General features: G+C 33.3%; 3 protein-coding genes and 1 long non-coding RNA gene across 8 annotated transcripts in view; 2 read left to right on the top strand and 2 right to left on the bottom strand.

Annotated features, from left to right (window-relative positions):
* Positions 1-24,028, top strand: part of LOC117684045 (uncharacterized) — a 365,862-nt gene that overhangs the window by 292,371 nt on the left and 49,463 nt on the right. The gene's annotated exons all lie outside the window — the stretch shown is intronic.
* On the bottom strand, positions 795-2,585 carry LOC105344680 (uncharacterized). The gene is made up of 5 exons (XM_066087710.1): positions 2,306-2,585; positions 1,832-2,105; positions 1,465-1,524; positions 902-1,329; positions 795-806 (listed from the first exon to the last, which is right to left on the bottom strand). The coding sequence occupies exons 1-5, from the start codon at positions 2,471-2,473 to the stop codon at positions 795-797; spliced, it is 942 nt and encodes a 313-aa protein (XP_065943782.1). The 5' UTR covers positions 2,474-2,585.
* On the bottom strand, positions 8,371-13,828 carry LOC117686218 (uncharacterized). 4 transcript variants are annotated; one of them, XR_010710629.1, is made up of 7 exons: positions 13,008-13,828; positions 12,819-12,893; positions 12,569-12,646; positions 10,609-10,760; positions 9,888-9,964; positions 9,662-9,789; positions 8,371-8,856 (listed from the first exon to the last, which is right to left on the bottom strand). It is a non-coding gene; the product is annotated as an uncharacterized lncRNA (long non-coding RNA). The 4 variants fall into 4 exon arrangements; XR_010710631.1 differs by lacking the exon at positions 9,888-9,964; XR_010710635.1 differs by lacking the exon at positions 9,888-9,964 and having other exon boundaries at positions 9,662-9,778.
* The window catches only part of LOC117687369 (uncharacterized), a 29,024-nt gene continuing 21,963 nt past the window's right edge, over positions 16,968-24,028 (top strand). Inside the window, exons 1-3 of one of the 2 annotated variants that reach the window (XM_034463727.2) lie at positions 16,968-17,058; positions 21,353-21,425; positions 23,988-24,028. The exon at positions 23,988-24,028 is cut by the window's right edge and continues 1,677 nt beyond it. In XM_034463727.2, the coding sequence (XP_034319618.2) occupies positions 24,010-24,028 (19 nt within the window). In that variant the 5' untranslated portion in view covers positions 16,968-17,058; positions 21,353-21,425; positions 23,988-24,009. Of the gene's footprint in view, positions 17,078-21,352; positions 21,426-23,987 lie in introns of both variants that reach the window. The other variant, XM_034463726.2, reaches the window with a different exon arrangement.

The following is a 24,028-nucleotide window of genomic DNA, read 5'->3' as shown; positions in this document are numbered from 1 at the left end:
TTAAAAATGTAATACATGTTCAGACATAAACAACATCGCTGTTTGACTAAATTATCAATACAATGATTACCAGTAGTGACTAAATTATCAATACCATGATAACCAGTAGTGACCAGGCACTTGCAAATACCTAAATACAAAAACTTACAATAAGTTATAAGCATCATAATTATGCACTTTATACACAGGTGATACATCTAATTTTTCACAAGAGGTTTGTCAATATTGCAGAAAAATGCAGCAACTTTTAGCATTTGATTACAAATACGTTTTAATTTCAATGGAATAATATTTGAGAGTAGTTTAAACACTTTAGTCTTTGTATTGCCCTTTCTACATGAATTCTTAAATTTGCTATTTTTCTAGTTTTCCTTACTTCACTAGCATTCAAACGTTTTCCTTTACCCCAAGGACACTTGTGAGTAAAGGGAGGAATGTTTTGAGTAGCTCTTTTCAAGGTCAAAAGGTCCCCAATGTTAAAGCCACGATCAGCCATAACTTCATCGAATGGCTCTATATTATCTAAAAAGGAACTATTCTCGGTAATATACCTATCTGATACATTTCCAGACCACAAGTCTGAAATATAGTTAAATGCACCTGAAGGGGTAATGCTTACTAAACACTTGAAAGTGTTATGATGTTTGTAAGAGCTGTAGGTTGCTGACTGACAAGTAGGAGTTTTTGGCCATTGAACAAAAAATTCTGTGCAGTCTATAATAGCACAAGTCCTAGGGAACGATTTCTTAAATGATTTTGGCATGTATTTGATATTTTTTTCTCTAGACTGCCATTTAATAAGTGGACTGAAAACATCGTGCATATATGATATCCGGGTAGTAAAAATTTGGGATACCCGGGTCTTTGAAACACCAAATAAATCTGCAAGAACAAATCCTACTATTCCAAGTCTTAGTCTAACAAGAACAAGAGTTAAAATTAATTTCTCATAGGGACTGAGCTTCCGTTTGAGTCCTGGTTTTTTACCTTCCTCTTCATACTTCATATCACCGACAGATTTTTTTCCTGACCAGTATTTGAGTTTGCATTTATCTGCTTCTATTGATGAAAACAATCCATCCAAAATAGGTTTACTGGGTAACCCTGTGTAATGTTTCACTGAAACATCGGACTTGATGACATTTTCTAAAAAACAGTCTCGCAACAATGCTTCTTTGTCAGATAGTTTTGCTTTCATCTCTCTGGTTTGCCGCTGCAAGAGTTCAATGCCCTCTCCTGTGAGATCTGTTTGTGTGGACATGTCAACAGGTTCAGGTCTTTCCCAGCCTTTTACTTCAGACACGTATGAATGATCATGATTCACAACACCTACAATGATATAAATTTAGTGAAAAGAGCGATTTGCATATACTTTTGCATCTATGTTTAACTTTAAAACCTTCGTAATTTAAATAATTGCAGTATTATTATTTATCATTACAAAATTTTATAAATGAGCCTTACTGGACTTTGCTGCTATTCCTGGCAATTTTCTGGATCGAACATGAGAAACTGTGTTTTCACCTTTAACAATAAGAAAGAGACAAACAATACAATACCATAAACCTGAGTTATATGTGCATTGTAAAACATCAACTATACTGGTGCGCGACCAGTTCTTGCCGAGTACCATTTCTTGCCAGTGCATTGTTACCGGTACCTCATTTTTCGTATATAATTTTGTGTTGATAAAATGACGTAACAATGCACTGGCGAGAATGGTCCTCGGCGAAAACTGGTCACACTCCAGAATATATATAAGTAAAGTTTTACTGCAACTGGTCAACTACATGGGTATCAAAAGATCCGAGACATTTATTTTTGATTTTACCTTCCATAACTGCAGTTACAATAACTTCTGCTGCAACTGGTGGTGCATTGAAAAGTTCAGTCTCAGTTGTATTATCATCCTGAAGTTGATCAAGTCGAGCAGAAGTGATGTTTCTTTTTTCTACAGCATTCTGTGGTCTCTCCTTTAAAGGGCGCATGAAATTATTTCTTGGAAACAATGTTGGGATTGGGTTACACTCAGTAGGTCTTCCATCAACAAAATGATTAGAACACACCCGGTGATGTCTTTTTGGTTCAAAATTCTCTCTATTAATCTAGTAAATCAGTAAAATATTTGTATTCATATAAATGGTTTATGGAGAAAATTCGGATTGACAGTCTGTCATGAATACATTCTTAAAATCTAGAATAACCGACTTTATTTTCTGATTAAGATTTGCAAAATAACTGATTGGAATTTTATATATACGTCAAAAATTAAGTACCATGGCTTGCTTTTGCAAAAACAATGTACCTGAGAGATCCACCGCTTTCTAATTTTATTGTTCTTTAAGCAGGTGGGAAACGGGAAAAAATCGACTCCTTCCATTGCAGGATACTTTTCCAGGTTCCGCTTTTTACGTCCGTCTGACGTACAACAGGGGACAACACACCAGTACTTGGAAATATTTGGTTTAGCCATTACACAAATTGTCCACAATTATGACAACATGCCTAACAAATCAGCATCGTCACGTGACCGCGGTGCGTAAAATAAAAACCAATACGGTAAAACAGAGCATCCCGGAAATCGGCTATTGTCTCTGTATGACCGTCGCGAATTGTCTCTGTAAGAGTGAAACTTCCCCGCATCCTTACTATGTTTTCTGCCTATTTTTATAAACCGGGACGGGTTAGCATTGCAGCAAACACACTTCCGGTTTGCGTTAAAATGGGACATTTCATTCAAACGACTTGACTGAATTCACGATTGTAATAGAGATAGGTATACTAATTTAAAGCAACACAGAATTAGGCAAGCCATAGAGAATAACATCGAATATGATTAAAAATGATATGAAGCATTGATATGAAAAGACTACAGTGATATTCATTTGTAAATGTACAGAAGAATAGAAAAGTTAAAGCAAAATGAGAAAAAAGAACATCTGCTTTTTGCGGAAGTTTTTTTTTTCATGTCAGGTGCAGAGGAACATAACGTACATGTATATAGAGATCAATCATTCTAAAATGACACGTTGATTGTACTTAATTATTGATAATGAATAATTTTAGAAGCATTATTTGAACTGTATTTTTAAAAGCAGTTTTTTACTAGATTAAGGTATAATTAATTCAGAAAAAATAAATATGTGTTGATAAGACTTGATAGTTTTTGTGACAGTTACATGTACATTTGCAATGTGCACGGATTATTAAAAAATACGTTTTGATATAAATGCATTTTTGTTTTCTTAAGTAATTTAAAAAAGAATCAATCCTTAAAGATTATATTATGATTAAAGGGGAAGTAAAGTAAAAAAACAAACCTATTCTATCCATATTGATAAAGTGGTTTTAATTATCACACGTGGTCATGTTGTTTTGATACTAAACTACATAATTAAGCATTAATGAACATTTGAATGTAAAGAAAACGTATTTACTGGAGACTGACATGATGTAGAACTCTTTTGTATTAAAAAAATATTTTGGCGTCACACCATCTATTCCTGTTTAATCTCAATAAAACGCTAACTTGTGCCTTTCTCAAGTAATCGACTAAAGAAAATTGATAATGTTTAGGTTCACTCGTCAATCTTAAGAATAAATACATGTATGCATAAATACATGCATTTTATTTATATTATTTATTTATTCAGTAAATGACATTTGCTATCATTCAAAGTTGCATGAAAATTACCTCGAGTAAATTTTTAGTTAAAAACGGTCATTTGACTTTTAAAATGACGTAAAATTGTCAGGCGTTTTGATACGTTTTTAACGTTAGTCTTACTGTGACGTAAGCAACATTCTTTGTACGATAAAAAATAACTTTTTAGCCAATCACAAAGCGCATCACAACCAGAATTAAATTATATAATTCTGAAACTATAATAAGAGACAATATATCTTTAAATTGTATAGCATGTGTTTAAAATCATTTATTAATGCTATTTCATTTAGTTACTTGACGATGTATTTTCAAAACCATTACACTTGACGTAGCCTATTAAAAAAATTAATAAGTATGCTTGGCTGTCGGATTATTTTTTTTTCTTCAGTCTTATTAAACTGTTTAATCTGTGCAAAATTTATACCGGGCAAATCAAATTAATAAAATGTTTTTGTTGATCTATGTCCGTGCGATCGAGTTTCAACAAACTGTCAGCCAGTGTCCAATCGTATGATAGAAAACAGAAAGTACACATTTACTGGTATTGGTTTTAAGTTCTTAATCTACTTGTTCATGGGTAAGGTTTCCTGTACAAGTGATACACGTGTACATGGACAACTGAGTGCTAGCCGCTTATTATATTATAATATTATCAAAACGGTTTATGGCAGTTTGAGATCCCGAGGAAAATATTTCAGGCTGACATCAGAGCTAGGTTGATAATATCAATATTTTAATTAAAAATATTCTAACAAAAATATTCAAATGAATAACATTGATAGTATTCCTATGTGAACAGTTGGCTTTGTGTTTATACTGAGCTTTTTTAACTACAAGTTTTACATAAATATCTGTCGCATCAGTCTGTCCAGTTTAAGGATGATTTTGATTTAAATTTAGCTGTATTGTTTGCTTGGATTTGCTTGTTTTGGGGAGATTTTTTGTTTGGTTGTTTTATTTTTATTTTTTTTTGAAAGGGGGGGGGGGTGAAACAAGGCTATGAAATCAAGTTCATTTGAAGCAACAAGTTATGTAATTCATTCAAACACTAATTATCATAGCTTTAATTATTTGTACTATTTAATGTAAACAATTTATCAATTGAGGGTTTGTTGTGGATCTAGTTCGCCCATCTCGCTGTTTACACCGGGACGTACATCTATCTGTCCATCTACCGCCGGACCGACATTTATTGTCACCTGTTCTGTCAATCATTGGGTCATAAATAATAAAACTGTCCGGCAAATGCGCGGGGGAGCTAAAGTTTACACCCCACGAAAAGCATCCATCTTTTCAAGAGCACATTTAAGGCCGCCATATGCCGTAAATATTATATCCGAGTTTGCTGCTGGATAATACATTATCTTCCATTTGCCCCCCCCCCCCCCCTCCCCCCTCCCACAAGAGATTTCTACTCGATTACTACGATATTTAATTAATCATATTTATAAAGAAGCAAAATGAATACATGTACATCAATCATATTAACACATGGTATTGGAGTTTTTAATTTTGTTTTTTGATTACGCAAATTTCACTAGAATTTTCTCACAAAATGTTTACCTTCAATTCCAGGTCATATGGTGACGTCACATGAATTTATTGTACATGCAAGTTATACACCATATCAAATACACCTGATAATCAAATTTATTTTTTTATTAGAAAAATTCTCATTTTTACAACATTACATATCTAACACAGTTTTTGTAACATTCACTAAAACCATGCAATTGCAGACGACTAATTTAAACACTAAGATGAAAAGTTGTAGGTTTTTACAAATTGAAAAATAATCACGAGACGATATTGACAATTTTACATTAATCTTCATGATATCTTCAATTGAATATCATAAGCCGTAATACAAACAGTTTATCGGTGATTCCAATCTTCACTCCTTCTTCTTTTTTTGTTTGTTGCTGTTGTTGTTTTTATTTTTATTTTTTTTTGGAGGGGGGGGGGGGTCCTTTTTTATAATTTCAAAGAGGCTGGGTGGTCTAAAAACTAACATATCTACCTACAGCTTTGAAATAGGATTTGTTTTGCAATAATTTTTTTTAAGTAAAAAAAAATAATCCATATATTTTTGCTTTTACATTTTGGTATTTTCCTATATTTTATATAGATTTTTTTTAAGGAGATCAATGCGCTCCAAAAATCGAGCCTTTTAATTAAATTAACGGGAAAATAAACTAACAAATGAAACAAATTAGAACGAATAAGACAATTAGTCCTTAATAAAAACACAACAAATTAACCTATACTGTATAGATGATTGAAAAAAAAATAAATTGCTGTAAAAACAAAACACGAAAAAACTTTAAAAAAAGGGAAAAAATGCTTAGCATACAAATATTTCCTCTCTTTTATACGACAGGTTTTTAAAATGATTTACTTTTATATTCTCTGTAATGCATACCGCTACCTGCATCAGTCAGAAAAAATCTGTCACCTTAAAACATCGCGCGCTGCGAAACTACAGCTTATTTTTATGGAATGAGACTAAAGGCAGCTCCCTGCACACCATGTGACCTTAACTGTGACGTCACATACTCTCAAAGTGAAAGTAACGCGATGTCTGTCAACAAATAGTAAATCACATAGGTCTAATGCGTGTTTCTATACACGGACGTGTAAGAATAATATTTTTTCAAAATGTTTAACTGCATTGTAACAAAGTGAAGAAAGTGTTTATGTATTGTTATTTACATGTACAAAATATTTATACTTGTGCGGAAGAGAAGATGTAACCCCCCCCCCCCCCAACACACACACCGATCTCTCAACATGCACCCCATCCTCTCAACCTATGCCTATGTTGGGTCGATCTCCCACTCCCCCACAATCACATAACTTTTGCATGCATTAATTAAATAGTTTTAGGTGATATCGTAATGTTACAGTGCGTTGATTTATTGTGAAGTAATTAAGATAATTGATTTAATTGTTTCTAAACAAACAAGATTAGATCGATTGGCAGAAAACTAGCTAGTATAGAAAAATGTTGGTGATAAAAGTATCCAATTTTATATTAACCAGTCCAAAATGTGTATTTGTGGGTCTATTATGCTTGTAAATGAATTAAATGTACTCTTTTGCATATATAAGATGAAATGCATCAACATTATGGCCGGGGAAGGATAAAAGAGAATAAAAGTAACTTCCTTTAAAATAAATGCAGAGTAATAACTAATTAAAAGACAATGCATGGTCATATACATAAAATGTTTGGGAAAATTAATATATTAATAAATGTAGTAAGGTATATAGTTTAAAACAATTATTTTAGAATATGGTACAATATTTTATCTGTCAAGTATATAGGTCTCAAGTCCCAAATACTTAGATTTTAGAATACATGTACCTGTATATATTTTAAACAAGAGGCCGAATTTTAGCTTTATTTAATTGTTAGCTGGGCATAAATGCAACCCTGTTGAGGATTATAATGGCATTTGATAGAGAATTGATAGTTGTGATACAATTAGTATATATGCATGTATCTAGAGACGGGTCAGGAAAATTCAAACTTGTTATATAGGAAAGGCACTCGATCCTCCTACCCCTGAAAAAAGATATCTACAAGAATCGTGACCAAAGGATCATGAGTTTTATAAATTGTGTTGTATATAGGCCTCCATTCTCATCCTAACCTGTACTTAAAAGTGCACTATTAGATGTTAATGTTCAATATATGACAATATATGATAACCCCCCCCCCCCCCCAAAAAAAAAAAAAAACAACACCAGTACCCCTGACTCAGTGGTCATGAATTTCAAAATTCCAGATAAATTCTATCGGTTCATCACAGGAATGTACTTGTATGCCTGTTAGTTTTTATACATGTACTCGGTAATGGAAGAAAGATTTTTAAAGAGTTTAACTATATGACCAAAATGGCCTACCCTAAATAAGAGCCTTTTGCCCTTACCAGGGTTCATACATGTAAATATAATTTTGGTATAGATCTCCCTGCTCATCCAATCCAATGCACAAAGTTTTAAAGAGAATTAAAGAGGAAGATTTTTAAAGAATAAATAAATACTCAATTACCTTATATTTTAACAAGAGATCCACTTTAAATTGAGCCAATCTTGCTTCATGATATGATACAAATCATACAATACATAATGTATCGTACAATATTTGGTGGAAAATAGGTTTTGAAAAAGTTGGCGTGGATTTGAAATAGTGTATTCCTGTCAGAATATGACTATTCCTCTACATATGTGCATGGCATTGTACTTGATTTAGTAGAAGCGCATTCTGCCAAAAACGCTAAATAGAATATACAGCCAAAAGTAATATGGTTACAGTACTGTATAATATCATACAATGCTATAGCATTGCATCATATGATACACAGTTGAATCAAATTGTAAAACATTGAATCATATCATTTGATACAATATTCTCTCATATCAGATGATACAACATCATATTGTATAATTTTTTTTACCATATCTTGTGATTGCTATTGTGATATTTACATGATTTGAGCGAAGATAGTGATATTAATTATATCACAATGTATAAGATATTATATGACATTAGCTTTACTTGTATTATATCATGATATTGATCATTAACTATAATTTGCATATAATGTTATCATATTGGTCATGTTGATAATACCTTGTCTCAGAGAGTTTTGTAATCTTTGATTACCTATGTTTAAAATATCAAAACACAAACTGTCTGTCATCAATTAATATTTAATTTACAAATTTGAACATGCATTAGAATACAAAAAACATAAAAGACTTTCGACTGAATTAGCCATATGTATGCTGAGTTGACCATGAGGGATGAAAATAATAAGCGATGACTTGAGGTATATACTTCATGGCGTAGGACGATAATATTATGTTTAACACTGTGAAAGGGTAACTGTGAATTCCAGTCTCACATATGGAAGGGTGGTAGAAATCAACCATAGATGAACATGACTTGTAGAGAATGGTAGCGACTTTTGCCAGTGCACAACTCCATTGCTGCCTCATTCCTATGTCCACTTCTATTCTAAACATGATGTTAGTAATAGCTTAATGGATTTTGGCTAGGTAATGTAGCACATCTCCCAATATGGAGGAACCTACTGGAGATTATGTTTCAGTGTTTTATTCCTCGTCAGAACTAACTGTTAATTCTATCTTTTTCTTTTTCATCTTCTCTGGAGAAGGTCCTAAAAATTCACAACAAAAACTTGAAATTGAATTTCATTCGACACATAAACTTAAAATGCATCCAAGCCCATTTTTTTTCTCTTTTTTAACATACACTAACAACACTAATAATGTTTATCACATGTTCAGCTCAATATGTTTTGGATAACACTCATGTAACAAATTTTTTATTTTACACTGTATTCTTACCCAACATGATGTCATAATTAAACATACTGTAGGTTTAAGTTAAATGATTGACAAAGAATGAAGAAGTATCAAAATATAACAGTTGAAAAGTGTAGAGTAAATCTAAGTTATAAATCTGAAGCATTTAATGCTGTTTTATATATTTTTTTTATAAATTCATAAGATTACGTTTGAAAAATGAAAGTTTTGATGTTTGTTAAGCTTGGAACTTTTTCAACCTGCATAAAGTAGTTGACGTTTCTAATAGATTGGAGTTTAACAAAAGATGTGGTATGACGTGATAAAAAGAATCTCTCATGATTTGCAATGGTATATATATATATTTTTTATACAATTCATCGTTTGTATTCTATCTACTCGCCAAGGCTTGAGGATAATAAACACACAACTTGTTGGATAAAATTCATACAACATCACTAGCTAATTATAAGAGATCCTATGTATATATGATAAAATCACAAAGACGAAAAACTTGACGTCATTTAATTAAACCACACAGATTATAACCTTAATATTACACAAAATAGAGCTACAGGAGAAGGTGCCCAATCCCAGTTGTGATTTTGTACAATAAAAATATGTTCAAATCAAATCAGAGCTAGAGTAAAAGCTTACCTGAGGCAGATTAGGAGGAGTAATGTTAGCTTCCTTCGAGATTTCCAAAGGACGTACTCCATGCTCCACTCTTAGAAAACTAAATTTCATTCACATAAGAGGTCTTCTGCAGTATATCTACAAACAACCTGCAAAAGTTAGCCATCACTGAGTTGATGTTAACTGTAATATTAAAATCTTGCATCTGATAAGGCAAAAGTGCAGAAGATTAATATATTACATGTACCGGAAATTCTGGGGGTTTTCCGTGGACTAGATGGTCGTGGCCATTTTTAGACTGTATTGATCTCTTTAAGAAGAATTCTGTATAAATAGGAAAATACTTAAATTTAGAAGCCAAACAATAGTTCAATTAATCATACCTTAAAATTTAAGGTACTGGTAGATCTGATGGAAAATTTTTTGACCACCCAGCCTCCTTAAGGTTGCTCACTACACCTTAAAACAGTTTCTTAAATCGGCAGAAAATTACTTTGACAGATAGCATAATGGATAAGCAGCATGTAAGTAAAATAGGTGAAAAAATGTGCAATTTAGGATAAAAATAATATTTCAAAATTTAATTCAGTAAACATGAACAAAAGCCTCAGTTTAACAAAACATTCCAATCGCCATCTTATGACGTGGTGTTTTAACAAGTCAAGGTGTAGTGGATTACCGGTACCTTAAATGTAATAAATTTGCATTATAATAATTGATCAAAATTTTTATCAAAATTATTTGCTATGGAGCAAATACTAAAATTGAAGTTTAGGTAATAAAAAATGCTTCACTTCGTTGATTCACAATGTTGTTGACATTGCATGTAAATTTCTGAGTTTTCAAACACTCTTCATTATTATTAATATCATGATTATGAAAAGACAAATTTTATAAATATTTATTTCAATCTTTACTCTCTCTAAGATATCTCTTTGAACAACTATGGTCTAGTTAAAAATATTTACCCATCAATGAAGAGTTGATGAAATCTGGAAAGTTTATTACAGACACTAGGACACATTTTTTTCATTCATCATCAGATAAGTGGGTCTATCAAAGCGATGGATGAGGGAACAGGGTCAGGCTCATGTGGGTATTTCAATTTCTTCATACTGTGCTGTAACAAGCAAATGTATGAACTTTAGTATACATGTACACTGTATATATAATTATACTGATATATTTATTAGACATACATATACATGTAAATACATTTTATGTCAATCTAAAACTGACTACATTAAACAAATACTAAAAAGAAAAAGACATTAATTGCCTAGTACATTGTTTACACTGACAAGATACATATTACATTGTCCAGAAACTGTTAACATTGTCCAGTTAGTGAATACATTATCTAGATACAATGTAGTGATTACATTAACCAGATATAGATTACACTGACCAGACATACTGATTACAGTAAACAAATACTGATAACATCATACATGTTAACTCTACCGATTTACGCGGAAGTCTACCGCTTTTTAGCTCCGTCTCCCGCCTACCGCTTTTATTTTAAAATCTACCGCTTTTCTTTAAAATACGTTCCTTGTTTTGATAGATAGCCATTTTGGAAGCCATTTTGGTCAAAAATTCTCGTCGGGTTTGAAATTAGCGCGTGACTTTGAATCGGGGGCACACAAAGGCTTTATTTAGACGCTTGGATGACAAGTTTTCAAGCATGTGTTTTACATTGAACGATGAAAGAAGCCTCTTCCCGTGATTACATTAGTTACAAGACATGTCGATATTATCCTCGCAATGGAAAAAGAAGCTTTGCAATTCCACACGTGGCTTTAACGAGGATTGAATATATCTTTTAACTTGGCCATAACAGTAAACTTGACTTGCAATTTATTGAATGCTGCATTTGTAATAAATAAGCATGTAAACATCGTTTTGATATTGAAAAAGAACATATGAATTCCTACTAGTTCTTACTTCTCTTATATAATCAATTTTGGCAACTTAACCTATTTTTCTGAACAAAGGTAATTGTTAAGGGCTCTGCATTCAAACATTTTTCCTTAAAAATAGCTTACCGGTAATCATTCTAATCATGGTAGATGCATACGAACATTTTTATTGCTAGTGTTAATATTACCAAGTTTCAAAAGTCTTTTATATTTTAGTTGATATTGTTAATTACTAATCAGAAACCTTTACTACATATGTAGTACATACAAATCTGTGCTTTGAAATATACGCGAAAAAGGCCGCGCGCGATGCTACCGCTTTTTGGTTTAAAATCTACCTATTTTTCATCACTGTAGGTTAACATGTATGGATAACATTGACCAAACGCAAGTCTCTGAATAACATAGGAGTCAGTCCTGGGGTCAATAACTTGAAAATGTAATGTGTTAAATTACAATTACATTGGAATTCTTTACATTACAATTATCATTACCATTACCTTCATTTACAAAAGTAATAAATTACAATTACTTTTCTAAACAATAAAGAAATGAATTATATTACACATTACAAAAAAAGATACAAAGAGAATTTTTCATAACTATTCATGGCATTTTTATGGAAGTAATGCATTACATTACAATTACTTGTAACTGAGAAATGGGTGCATTACACATTACTTTCAAAAAATGTAATGATAACAATGCATTACCATTGCACATCACCCCAGTTCTGATAGGAGCAATGTGAATAAGACTAAAGAATTCATGGTAATTCCTAATGTATGGAGTAGTACATGTATTATCAAACAGCACAAGTTCTTTTTTAACACTTAACAAAATTAGATACATGTTACAATTAGGTTTCCTCTGAATTACAGTACATTAATTTCTTTTAGTGTCATATAGAGTGACTGTGCACATTACAAATTTTAACATTTAAGATATGCATGAATATAATTCAATATCTTGAACCTACTGCATGATATAATAACTTGAAACTTACAGAACATGTGGGTGATCATACTCGGAAAAATAGTTGTAGCTATGTCACTGTTTGGCTCAAACGGGAGCTTCTCATTAACTGAAACAAATGAGACACAAATGGAGATCATGTAAAACCTAAGAAGTTCAATCAAGATACATGTTAATGATGTTAAGAGAATGTCAATGACTAATTGTAATAATAGGAATCTCTTTAAAACACAAAATTACAATAACATACTAAGCTCTAGAGAAGTCTCCATATGGATTACCTGATTGTTTTATTCTGCCTGGTAAGGTGTATAGAAAGGTAACTTTATCACCAAATAGATGAAAACACAGGGTTCCTGAAAAACAAATAGAAATCTTTCAATCAGCATTGAACAAGAATCATGTCTTCCACCTCATCTATTTTGCATGTCTGAGAACACCAAGAATTAAGCAAGAACAAAATGCTATACCACTGTTACGTCAGCAGTCACACTGCTGAAATGGAAGACACTACATGATATTGTGTAGGTCACATTTGGGGAGTGCAGAAGGATTTATATCCACTGGTTGACCAGGGTGATTATAAAGAATCACCCCCAGCTGGCTGACTGGTTAGGAGGATTCTGAAACAAGAAAAGCATGCTTTAATTAATGTAGGATATCAGCTGTAAAAGCTAGGGCACACGGCCCAATATTGTACAGCATGTAATAAATACTTGTCTCAGCACTGAAGAGAATCAAAGCTTATAAAAAATCGAAAAATATCAATCTTACAAAAGAATATACTGTACTTGTAATGTACTTGTAACATTTTACATTGAAGATTGTTTTCATCACAGAGTTTTTATTTCAATAGGCAAGTCAAAGCTCTATTTTCACTAATTAAGCTCACTTTATTTAGAAATAAGCATAATGAATGACAATAAAGACAAGACATCATTGAAATAGATCATAGGTACATTGTACATCCCCCACACATGGATAACATATAGGTCCTGACCTGTGAACATTTACATGACTAAATTTGCTAAATTCATCTATTAGATGTCGATTACTCGAAAGAGCTTGATCATAAGGCTCTATTAAACTGTCATTAGGCCCCTGTTACAACATAAGGCTCCATGTATTTATTATTATTTACTACATTATGCTAGACCACTGATGGGGGCAAACATTTAATAGGCTCAAAGATTAATTCACTATTCAGGGTCCATGATAAGCACAAGAATTTGACACAATCTGAGTAACAACAAAAAGAAGGTGCATTATATACCTCTTTTTATATACCCCCTTTTTTATTGCTGACAAATTGAATAAAAACCAAATGAATGTTAGGACCTGTATATCTGCTCAACTGAAATAATTGTCTATATTTACAATACATGTACCTTCTATGACATACAAATATCATAGCGAGCGCAGCGAGGCGGCGCGAAGCGCCGCTCGCGTAGCGAGCTCCATAGACAACGTGTACGAACGGAGGAAATTCGAGTTGAAATCTGCACATTGTTCAAAGAAAATTTTATGAGGCCACGTGAAAACGTTCTACTATCCCAGTGATCCTTTGCGGTGCATAGCAACATGGTGGAACAGAAAGTGTTTCTACGGAAAATTCTTACCTCTACATCGCATACATCATTTTCATTTAACAATAAAAAAAATCTTTCTGAAAACATTACAGTAAACAACACATAAGCTTACGTAAAAAAACTGAACTTTTGCTGACATATGACGTCATTTCCTTCTCCGAATTTGTCCGACAATTTACGAAAACTGTCGAGCGCAAAAGAATGTTAACTATGACGTCACAAAGATCTCGCGTTTTAATTTCCCGCGATACATTTAGAGGTGGATCAAGCATATGTACTGGATCATGTAGGAACTCCGAAGTACTCAGTATCAGTGTTAACGGTGACTCTTTGGCTGATTAGTTTTGTTTTGATGATTTTTTTTTGCTTAGTAAATACACATGCAAGTTCCATATTCTAAATTTACTGTCATATTGATCCAATCATATATGCATACGTTAGGTAGGTGACAAACAAAATTTAAACAGAAAAGTCCAATCATTATTAGATCTACGTGCAGCTACGTCATTTTGTACTGAATGAATAAATAAAAGAAAAAAATTAAACTGCTAAAATATCTACATTGTACATGTATTTGTTATAGTTGCAAACGTGGTCAAACCTTTCAACAATATTGGATATCACACACCAGAAAAGGGTGAGGGCACACGTCTACAACGCTAATGTAGCGTACAAAAATTAAAAAGATTAAAAACAAAATTGATGTCACAGAGGAAAATAACTAAAACACAGGTAACAACAAGGAACAAAATGAGAAATAACACAGACACACAATATATTGTTTACTGATTTTAATGATCATTATTAAAAGGTAAAGGAATGATAAAACATAATTGTATTTACATGAAAAAAAAAACAGCTTTGTGTTTATTAAAATATTTTAATAAATCTGTTTAACATTTTATTAATGCTCAGTGGTAGCATAGGCGTCGGAACCGGGGGGGGGGGGGGGGGGGGGCTGGGGGGGGGGGGGGCTTAGCCTAAGGTATTGGGTATTTCATGATTTGGGGGGAAAGAATTTGGTAGGTAAAAATTTTTTTTGGAACTATAGGTATACCCCCCCCCCCGGATTAGGATTTTCATGATTTTGGGAATTAGATTTTTTTCTTTTTGCTTTTCAAGATTTCTGAGGATTAGTCTAGTCCCCCCCAGTGGCGTAGATACCTTTTAATTTACTGTATTCAAAAAAAGGTATGGGGTCTGGGGGCCGCCTTGAGGCCCCCAGCGGGTCCAGGGCAGAGCCCTGATGGGGGCCCAGGGGGCGAAGCCCCCGGAAGCTCCTGGATTTTATGTTATTTGAATGACAAAACAGCCTTAAAAATATTATATTTTTTAAGTATTATGATTCCAATAAATATGAACAAAAGTTGCTGAATTCCGAGACAAACATTATTTACCTGGTACTCTTCGAATATTTTCTTTAAAATTTCAAGACCACCGATGCTCTTGGATTTTAGATTTTAGAGCTTTTAGATTTACAGGCTTTTGATGATGAGATATTGTCTCAAAATGGTACAATTTTACATACTGTATGTGTAAGGGAAATGTTGAATTTTAAAAGAATGTGTAATTATATTTGAAACACTGATACCCCAGCGGAAACCAACTGCATATGACTAAAGATAATTGGCGTTTTGAAACAGGTCTATTATTCAAACCGTAACATACTTACCTAAATGACAAATTTTTGATCAAGTTTATCACAGTGTATTGTGACTTTGTCAAAATCTTAATCACCCGACCGCCGACTTTAAATTACATGTAAGTATAGACTGACAGAATACAATTACGGACAAACACTCAAAACTTGATGTGTTTTCAGATTTTAGTATGAATATTTAAACTTGAAAGGAGTTAAAAGTTGTTCATCTTATTTTAATAAGTTTATTGTAGATCATTCTTTAAGCCAATAACATGAAAGTCAAAGGTATAGCTCGTCCATACTAATTGATGATTCAAACGAACTTCGAATTAATTTTAATGTAAAGTATGGAATGACGGTATGTTCCGGAATCGTAGTAATTGTATGGTTTACGATGAGAACTGAATACTAAATATGCAGATTATAATTCAGTGGAGTCTCAATACGATTTGTTTACGTGCAAACAATAGGAAACTCAAATCATAAGACCTATGCTTTGCAAAATTTTGTGTATTCATTTGCGTTTTTGCGTAAAGGACGCTACGCCACTGCCCCCCCCCCACCACCACTTTGTAATTTATAATTTGTTTAAGTGTATAAGCCTATATAGGAAGGGAACATTGGAATAAAAGTTTGATAAATTCGGGTTCCTTGTGGTGGTAAAAGTTTTCGAGACAAAGCCAAAGTTTTTTGGTTAGGGCAAGTCCACGGGTTGCATTTAACAATGATGACAGATGTGTGTGTGGTTCCTTCCGCGCTCGCCCCAACGGTCACACGGTGACCGTAAAACATATTACATGATATTTTGTTTTACAGAAGTAGGTCCTCCATCACACCAACTGTACAGAAATTCCTGGACTGGATCCACCTCAAACATTCCGTAAATTCATGGATCCACCACGCCTTCTTCCTCTAGATTGAAATTTTCATATTATTTATCATTTGTTTATGATGTCGTGTTCAGCCCTCTTCAGCACCCCCCCCCCCCCCCCACACACACACACACTTTAAAAAAAATGTTTTCTTTAAGCATATACCGGTAAATAACTAAAATATAGATGAGATTAAATGATAAAGAAAATGATAAAGTACATTTAAAAGTAAATATTCCAATAACTTTTTTTGATTCATCATCGGGACCAAAACGACTTGGGGTCGAAACTGTTGGATGTCGAAACGACTAACATCACTGTGACGTATATTGACTTGCCCAATCGAAGAACAGGGGATGTGGAAAGAGAAAAACTAATTAAGGAGTTCTACCCATTTAGATAGACAATTGATCCTCGTGTAAGATATGAAAGTACAGGTTTGTTCAAATGCTGTTTATATTGTACAATGTGGTCTACCTGTGGAATTTGTTATGCCAGCGAACTTGGAACGGAATATCTCGAATTTCCTCTAAACCAGACTTTGTACAAATGAATGAGTTTATATGTACTGGCACTGTACCAGTTATCGGCTTAAATTTTACGTTTTCTTTTTCGTGTTACCTTATTTCTTGATATATTTCAATAACACTTGACATATAGTATGTTTTATGGTGCTACCGTTATGGCGAGCGCAGCAAGAATTACAAATAGGACCTTGCATCATTCTCAACCTAGTGTTATTTAGGTATCAACGAACGTTAAAGAATTTTTGAGAGAGTATTGCTCTACAACAAGTATGCTTAAGGTATTGATTTTAATGGTTATGATACATACAGCGCAACCCCCTACTCCGAGAGAGAGAGAGAGAGAGAGAGCGCCCGGTCCTGTTTTTAGGTGTGTAATTTCCCACTTTTTTTAAATTTAATGGCCTGACTATATGCAATATCTACATAAATTGTTTAACTGTTTATTTTTTTTTATTTTATTTCTTTTTGTTTAGTTCAAAATGTCCCATTGTTGATTTCCTCCCTACTCATATACCGTACTTTAATTAACCTGCCTACTGTATATGCATGTACAATTTGCTTAGAAATGGATCGATATGACAATAAAGTATGGCTCTTGCTAGTATATATTTATATAATCTCTATATCAAAATTTTTTTTTTTAAAAACAAATCATATGTCAATGAGGCAGGTATCGCAGTCTACACTGAAATAGCTATATAGTACACTCATTACAGATGTTTGATCCACCTCTAAATATATCGCGGGAATTATAGCGCGAGTGCACTGTGACGTCATCCATGACTTTGTTCGTCTTTGTCTCGACTTAATACGAAGGTATGGAAGCATGTAACAAATTTTTTTATTCTCGCCAAAGCATATGCGGCACTCAAAACGTGTCTTCAAACTTTAGGTCACCGTAAAATACGAGTTAAATGTCGGCCATTTTTGGCATAGCACCACGGGTGAAAACATTAGAGAGCATTATGGGACGTAGGCAAAAAATTTTGTTTGTTTGAGGTTTAGCTCGTTCTTTTTCCTGCGCACACTGGTTCTTAGAGCTCGCTTCGCTGCGCGCCAGCGAGCTGCGCTCGCTATGAATTGGTAAACTTCTTATTTATCCATCGGTTAAATTATATCATTAATTAGAATCCAAAACATCTTGTTTTTGTGCTTTTAGCATGCCCCGAATTTGCCGAGTTTTTACGATTTAGTGTACCAGTTATCGGCTTCGTGATAATAACATAGTAAAATCCCTGTACATGTTGAATTTATACTCTGCAAAATGTAATTTTAATTTTGTCCCTTGTGGGGTCAGCCTAATAGGTCGTAGGGCCTAGGGGTTATTATACATAAAAAATAACTCAAAAAATTATTTGTTATCATACGGTAATACACAAAACCATACACTATTCAATACATAATTGTGCAAACAGGCGATTAACGCTATGAATCTCTCGGAATTGGGTGAGCTCCGTTTTTTATGCATGTTATATGTATTGATATAATGTGTCAAATCAAAGAAGGTATATAATAACGTATCACAAACAGGTAATATTCTATTTTTATCTTATTACGTCACATCCCCACTGCTGAAAGTGCAAAGATGTAAATCAGCGGTAAACAATGATCGTTTAAGCTCATGTTTAAAACATATTCAAGAAATGTTCAAGAAAACTTACTTTTCTTTATTCGAAACAGACAACTGAATGAAAAAAAATTTGGATTGTCACGTTCTATAAACCCAAACTCTCTAAGTTAAGCCGATAAAAGGTACAGTACCATTACATGTTTTACAAAGATCCAGTGGATGAGTGGTAGAAAAAGACAGACTTGGTCATCAGGCTTCATAATGTTACCTTTGGGCCAGTGTTCTGGTATTAAATCATTTTTGGAAGTAAATTAATGTATACTAGTGTCAGATAAAATAAGTGTTAAGGGGAAGGGGGGAAGTTGTTTTATCTTTATGTCAACAAACAACATGTGTCGGTACATGTAGATCTCTGTAAATTTAGAGTGACCAATCATCAGACAGAACCACTCTGCCCCAGACCCACTGGTGACCTTGGGTGACCCCCAGACCCCTTGATACAAGATTGCCTCCACTGATGTTAAAAAGAAGTACTGACGGGACTTGATTTTATCGATTATTATTTATTTTAAAATCAACAATATGTAATTTTTCATGCATGGCAAGTAAATTCCTATGAGTATTTGAATTACGTACATTTTTTATAATTAAATTCTCCAACAGGAAATTCGTGAAAATCCAAAGTCAATCATGTTGTGTATTATTCAAAGAATTAGTCCATCAAACTGCATATCAGTAATCAAAATGGTTATGATAAATTGTATGGATCCAAGCAAAATTGAACTCTAGTCGTGTTCAACCAGACTCTCAGCTGTATCCGTTTATCTCCGACAAGCAAGAGAGACTCTCTGCTTGTCGGAGATTTACAGAGACAGCCGAGCGTCTGGTTGAACGATACTGTATTGAACTCTGTCGTAGGAATACATAAAATGTACGACTTCAAAAAATATCTAAATTGTTCGTACCATTTAAAATCTGACTATTTACAAGGTATCTATAAATTAGTTTCCTTGAAAAACAATGCTTATTAATAAGAACTCATTACATCAAATTTATTGATTAGAACTAAATGTTGTCAGCGGTGGTAATTTGTGCTTCGGTCCAAACACTGTTTCACTTTCGGTTTGCCTGAGTACCTGCATAGGAGAGTTGATTAAAATCAACTCTCAAAAATAAATAAAAAAAAAAGTATTCTTCTTTTGAAAATGTTGTCAAAGTCACTTTCCAATGTGATTTTAGATCTCATTAGTCTAAAATATGAGTACAATTTAATCTTTAAGTTGACAAACTAAACGTTTATGAAAATACATGAATCAATGTCAGCCTTCCTTACTTATGTCAGTTTGAAAGAAAAAAATAGAAAATGATTACCAGTACTATATTACCACTAAAGCAAAAGGCCACATAAAATTAATTTTTAGATTCTCATCCCCGCCCGCCCCTCTGAAAATGGCCCGCCCTGATGCATTTTATTTCATTTTGAAAAAATACAAAAATTAAAAAAAAAATTTAATACTGGTATGTTGATTATTGTTTGGATGATTCTAGTCATGATAGTTATCAAATGTCTTTGTGCATTAACAGTTAAGTTGAAAAAAATTGAATTAAGTACTCATATTAATTACCATTAACATTTTAAAAGAATAGAGCAGTTATTATTTCTAGAACATGAACGGTGAAAAAGATGATTTAAGAAAATAAATAAATAAATAAAATCCGTCCACCCGCCCCATATTTTTTGCAAATCAGGATGAAAATCTAAATATTAATTTGATGTGGCCTTAAGTAATAAAGAAAATTACACCACTGTGTTCATGTAATACTCTAAATTCCTTTTTTTACGTAGTTAATTTCATGATTGAACTGTTTTGCATCAAAACGTGAGAGTATGAAATCGTGTACACTAAATTTGTATTATAGTTCCATCTAGTTTACAATTGTTCATAAAAAAAAGCAAGATTTTAAAATCCTTGAGATGGTCTATTAATTTTTCACAATTAGTTAGGAATCTACAGTATTGAGGTTGAACTTATTAATAAGGACAATATCAACTTAAATGTTTATGTAAATTATACATTCATGAATCAATATTTACATTCCAAATATTTTTTGCCTGTAATGTGTGTGAAAAGACACTGCACTAATAAGATCGTAACACACACAGGGTACTCAAAGGTTAGAATGACTAGTTAGAATGACTAGTTTTATTCTGACGTCACAAACGTTGAACACTGTAAAATGCAATGTCACAAGCGAGAGTCAAAGTTCACGCTTATGGCTGTTACAGTGGCTCATCCATTAATTTGAACTTACCCTTAGGATAAAACAGAAATTTTGACGTATAAATCACATTTGCAGACAAGGCAAGAAGTTAAAAAAATCTAAATATAAGCATGAAATCATTATTTTTTGAAAGCTAGCGCGCGTTACCCAATTTGTATGCACACACCGCTGCAGTTATGAGACAATATCTTTCAAAAAATAATGATTCAATGCTAAAATATTGACCTTTATTACTTATCTGAGTTTTGAAAAAAAAGAAATCAATATGATATTGCCACTGAAATATTTATTTAAAATATACCAGTATGTAATATTCTGTGGTCTCTTTACAGGTTCCTGGTGTAATGGGATGCAGTAAACTAATTGGCCAAAGAAACTAAATGACCAAAGAAAGACTGATATGTGGTAAAGTAGTCATGTGTTGTCAATATTATTATGTAGTTAAACTCTGTATTTTTAGGTCCCCTGAGATAGGGTTTGTGTAGCTATACTTTGTATTTTTAGGTCACCTGAGTCATTCAGGAGACCCATTGCTATCACAAGTTCGTTGTCGTGTGTCATTCATAGACATTATAGTATTCTTCTCTTAAATGGGTATGGGGGCAGTAGTTGTTGTGTTAGTCCATGGGTAAGAACTGTTGCCCGAAGGCCTAGGTCGAGGACTGCATCAATTTCTTACCAGTGAACTACAATATAACTATTGCCCTCATTCCCATTTGATGATAGATCTGTAAGCAAGGAAAAGATCATCTTGTGGTAATGTCAGGGCTGGGATATTTTCCAATTATCTTCCTGGGAGCGATTCGAATAATCAGCCAGGGTAAGGGGGAAAGCCAATCATTTCTTAAGTCAGTTGATGTAAATGACCCAATACATTTACTACAGAAGTAACAGACAGAGCAGCAAGAGTACAAGAGTTTATCAGAGAGAGAGAGAGAAACAGCAAGAGTTCATGAACATGTTGCAAGAAAAGGGAATGAGAGAGAGGCTAAAAACAAAAGTGCATGTTTAGCAGAGGGATGGAGAGAGACACAGAGAAGGAGAGTACATGTGTAGTCCTGAGAGGCAAAGTAAATCTTTATCAGAGAAAGTTTGAGAGAGAGAAAAAAGAGAAAGAGAGAGAGACCTTAGGTGCAAACATAAAGAGAACATGTTGCTAAGAAGTGAAAGAGAGAAAGAGCAAAAGTTCATATGAAGCAAAGAAGTAAAAGAGAGTAGCAAGGGTACAAGGTTAGCAGGGAAGAAAAGGTGAAAGAGAGCAAATGTGTTGGGAAAAAGTGAAAGAGATAGAAAGAAAGAGATAAAGAAGAGTAAGAGTGTTTTTAGCAGGGATTATCAGGTAGGTAAATGTTAGAGAGAGAGAGAGCAAAGTTTGTTTAATGAAGAACATCAGAGATAGAAAAATGGATGAAAGAGATAGAGAGAAAGAGAAAGTACATATTTCAGAGAGGGAGAGAGAGAGTTCATGTTAATGAGACAAAAAGTGTTTGAGTTCATGTACATGTTCATGTAAGAAAAGGAAATGTTTGTGTGTGTGTGTGTGTGAGAGAGAGAGAGAGAGACTAAAAACAAAAGTGCATGTTTTAAATTAGCAGAGGGATGGAGAGAGAATGATTGTATAACAAAAGACACTTTAAGAGAGAGAGAGAGAGAGAGAGAGAGAGAGAGAGAGAGAGAGTATTAGCATTACATGTGTAGGAGAGGCAAAGAAGTAGAAGTAGAACCATTTTAACAAGTCCTTGGACTTTTAGTAGGATGTAACTATCTTTTTTGCATCAAAACAAGTTGAAAATGAAGCTGGTTTCAAGTGAAAAATACACAGATTGCGTAGTCTTTGTTCAAGAGCCAGACAGATCTTGTTGATTTCAAAGAGCCATAGCGTTGTGGCCAGCAAAGAAATTGGCAGGCCTACATCACATTGCTGTTTGACACAACTGCCCAAAGTCCAAGCTCTTGTTAGAATGGCTCTAAATCTTTCACAGAGAAATTTTGAGAGAGAGAGAGAGAGAGAGAGAGAGAGAGAGAATGCACAAACATAAAGAGAACATGTTGCTAAAAAAGTGAAAGAGAGAAAGAGCAAAAGTTCTGGTGAAGGAAAAAAAGAGAAAAGAGTAGGAAGAGTACACATTTAGCAGAGGAAAAAAAGGTGAAAGTGTGAAAGAGAGTACATGTTGGTGGGAAAAAGTGAAAGAGATAGAAAGAAAGAGATAAAGAAGAGCAAGAGTGTGCAGATTTTAAACAGGGAAAGTTTTGAGAGAGATAGAGGAAAAGAAAGAGAGAAAGTACATAAGTATGCACGAGAGAGAAATAGACACAGCGAGCTGGCATACATAGGTGGGAAAAACTGGAAGAAAGAGCACATGTATTTTCTTAGCAGGGAGAGACTGAAAATAGTGAATGTCTGAAAGAGAGAGAACAAGAGAAAATGTTAATGAAAGATATATAGCATAGATAGTGAGACAGAGAGCAACAGCACATGTTGCTCAGAAAAAGTAATTAGAGAGTAAGAAAGAGAAAAAGAAAGTACATATTTTTGAGAGAGAGAGAGAGAAAGAAAGAGAGAGCAAGCATACATTTTAAACAGTGAATGAGAGAGAGAGAGAGAGAGAGAGAGAGAGAGAGAGAGAGCATCGTTAGCAGTGAATGTATGATACAGATAGAGAAAAAAGAGAGAGGGAGAAAGTCACTAATGTTTAGCAAAGAATGTCCGAAAGAGATGTTTTAGAGTTTAAAATAAAAAAGTATCTACTGGTTGAGTGTTTTATTTATCTGATGATAATATACCATTAATTTATCTATGAATGAAAATATACTATTATTTTAAAATAAAGTCTGGTTTATATAAATATATTCCTTATACACAAAAGAATATTATATAATGATATTATATAAACTAATTATATCAATAAATAGTTTTGAAAGAATGTGGTTGACATAATTCTAAAACACTTTATTTTTATTTAACAGGTTGTGATTCAAAGATATAGACATGGACATTGCAAGCTCAC

Source organism: Magallana gigas, chromosome 1, assembly GCF_963853765.1.
Source record: "Magallana gigas chromosome 1, xbMagGiga1.1, whole genome shotgun sequence".
In the NCBI taxonomy this organism is placed as follows: Eukaryota; Metazoa; Mollusca; class Bivalvia; order Ostreida; family Ostreidae; genus Magallana; species Magallana gigas.
The sequence above is the reverse complement of the archived record's forward strand: the minus strand, read 5'-3'. Positions and strand labels throughout refer to the sequence as shown.

What these genes read in the sequence shown, in the direction of transcription:
- LOC105344680 (XM_066087710.1), bottom strand. Translation starts at nt 2,473, where the DNA reads ATGGCTAAACCAAATATTTCCAAGTACTGGTGTGTTGTCCCCTGTTGT. An exon ending in GAAAGCGGTGGATCTCTCAG is followed by an intron (nt 2,106 to 2,305) that starts GTACATTGTTTT and finishes CTGATTTACTAG; the next exon opens with ATTAATAGAGAGAATTTTGA. An exon ending in TGTAACTGCAGTTATGGAAG is followed by an intron (nt 1,525 to 1,831) that starts GTAAAATCAAAA and finishes TTATTGTTAAAG; the next exon opens with GTGAAAACACAGTTTCTCAT.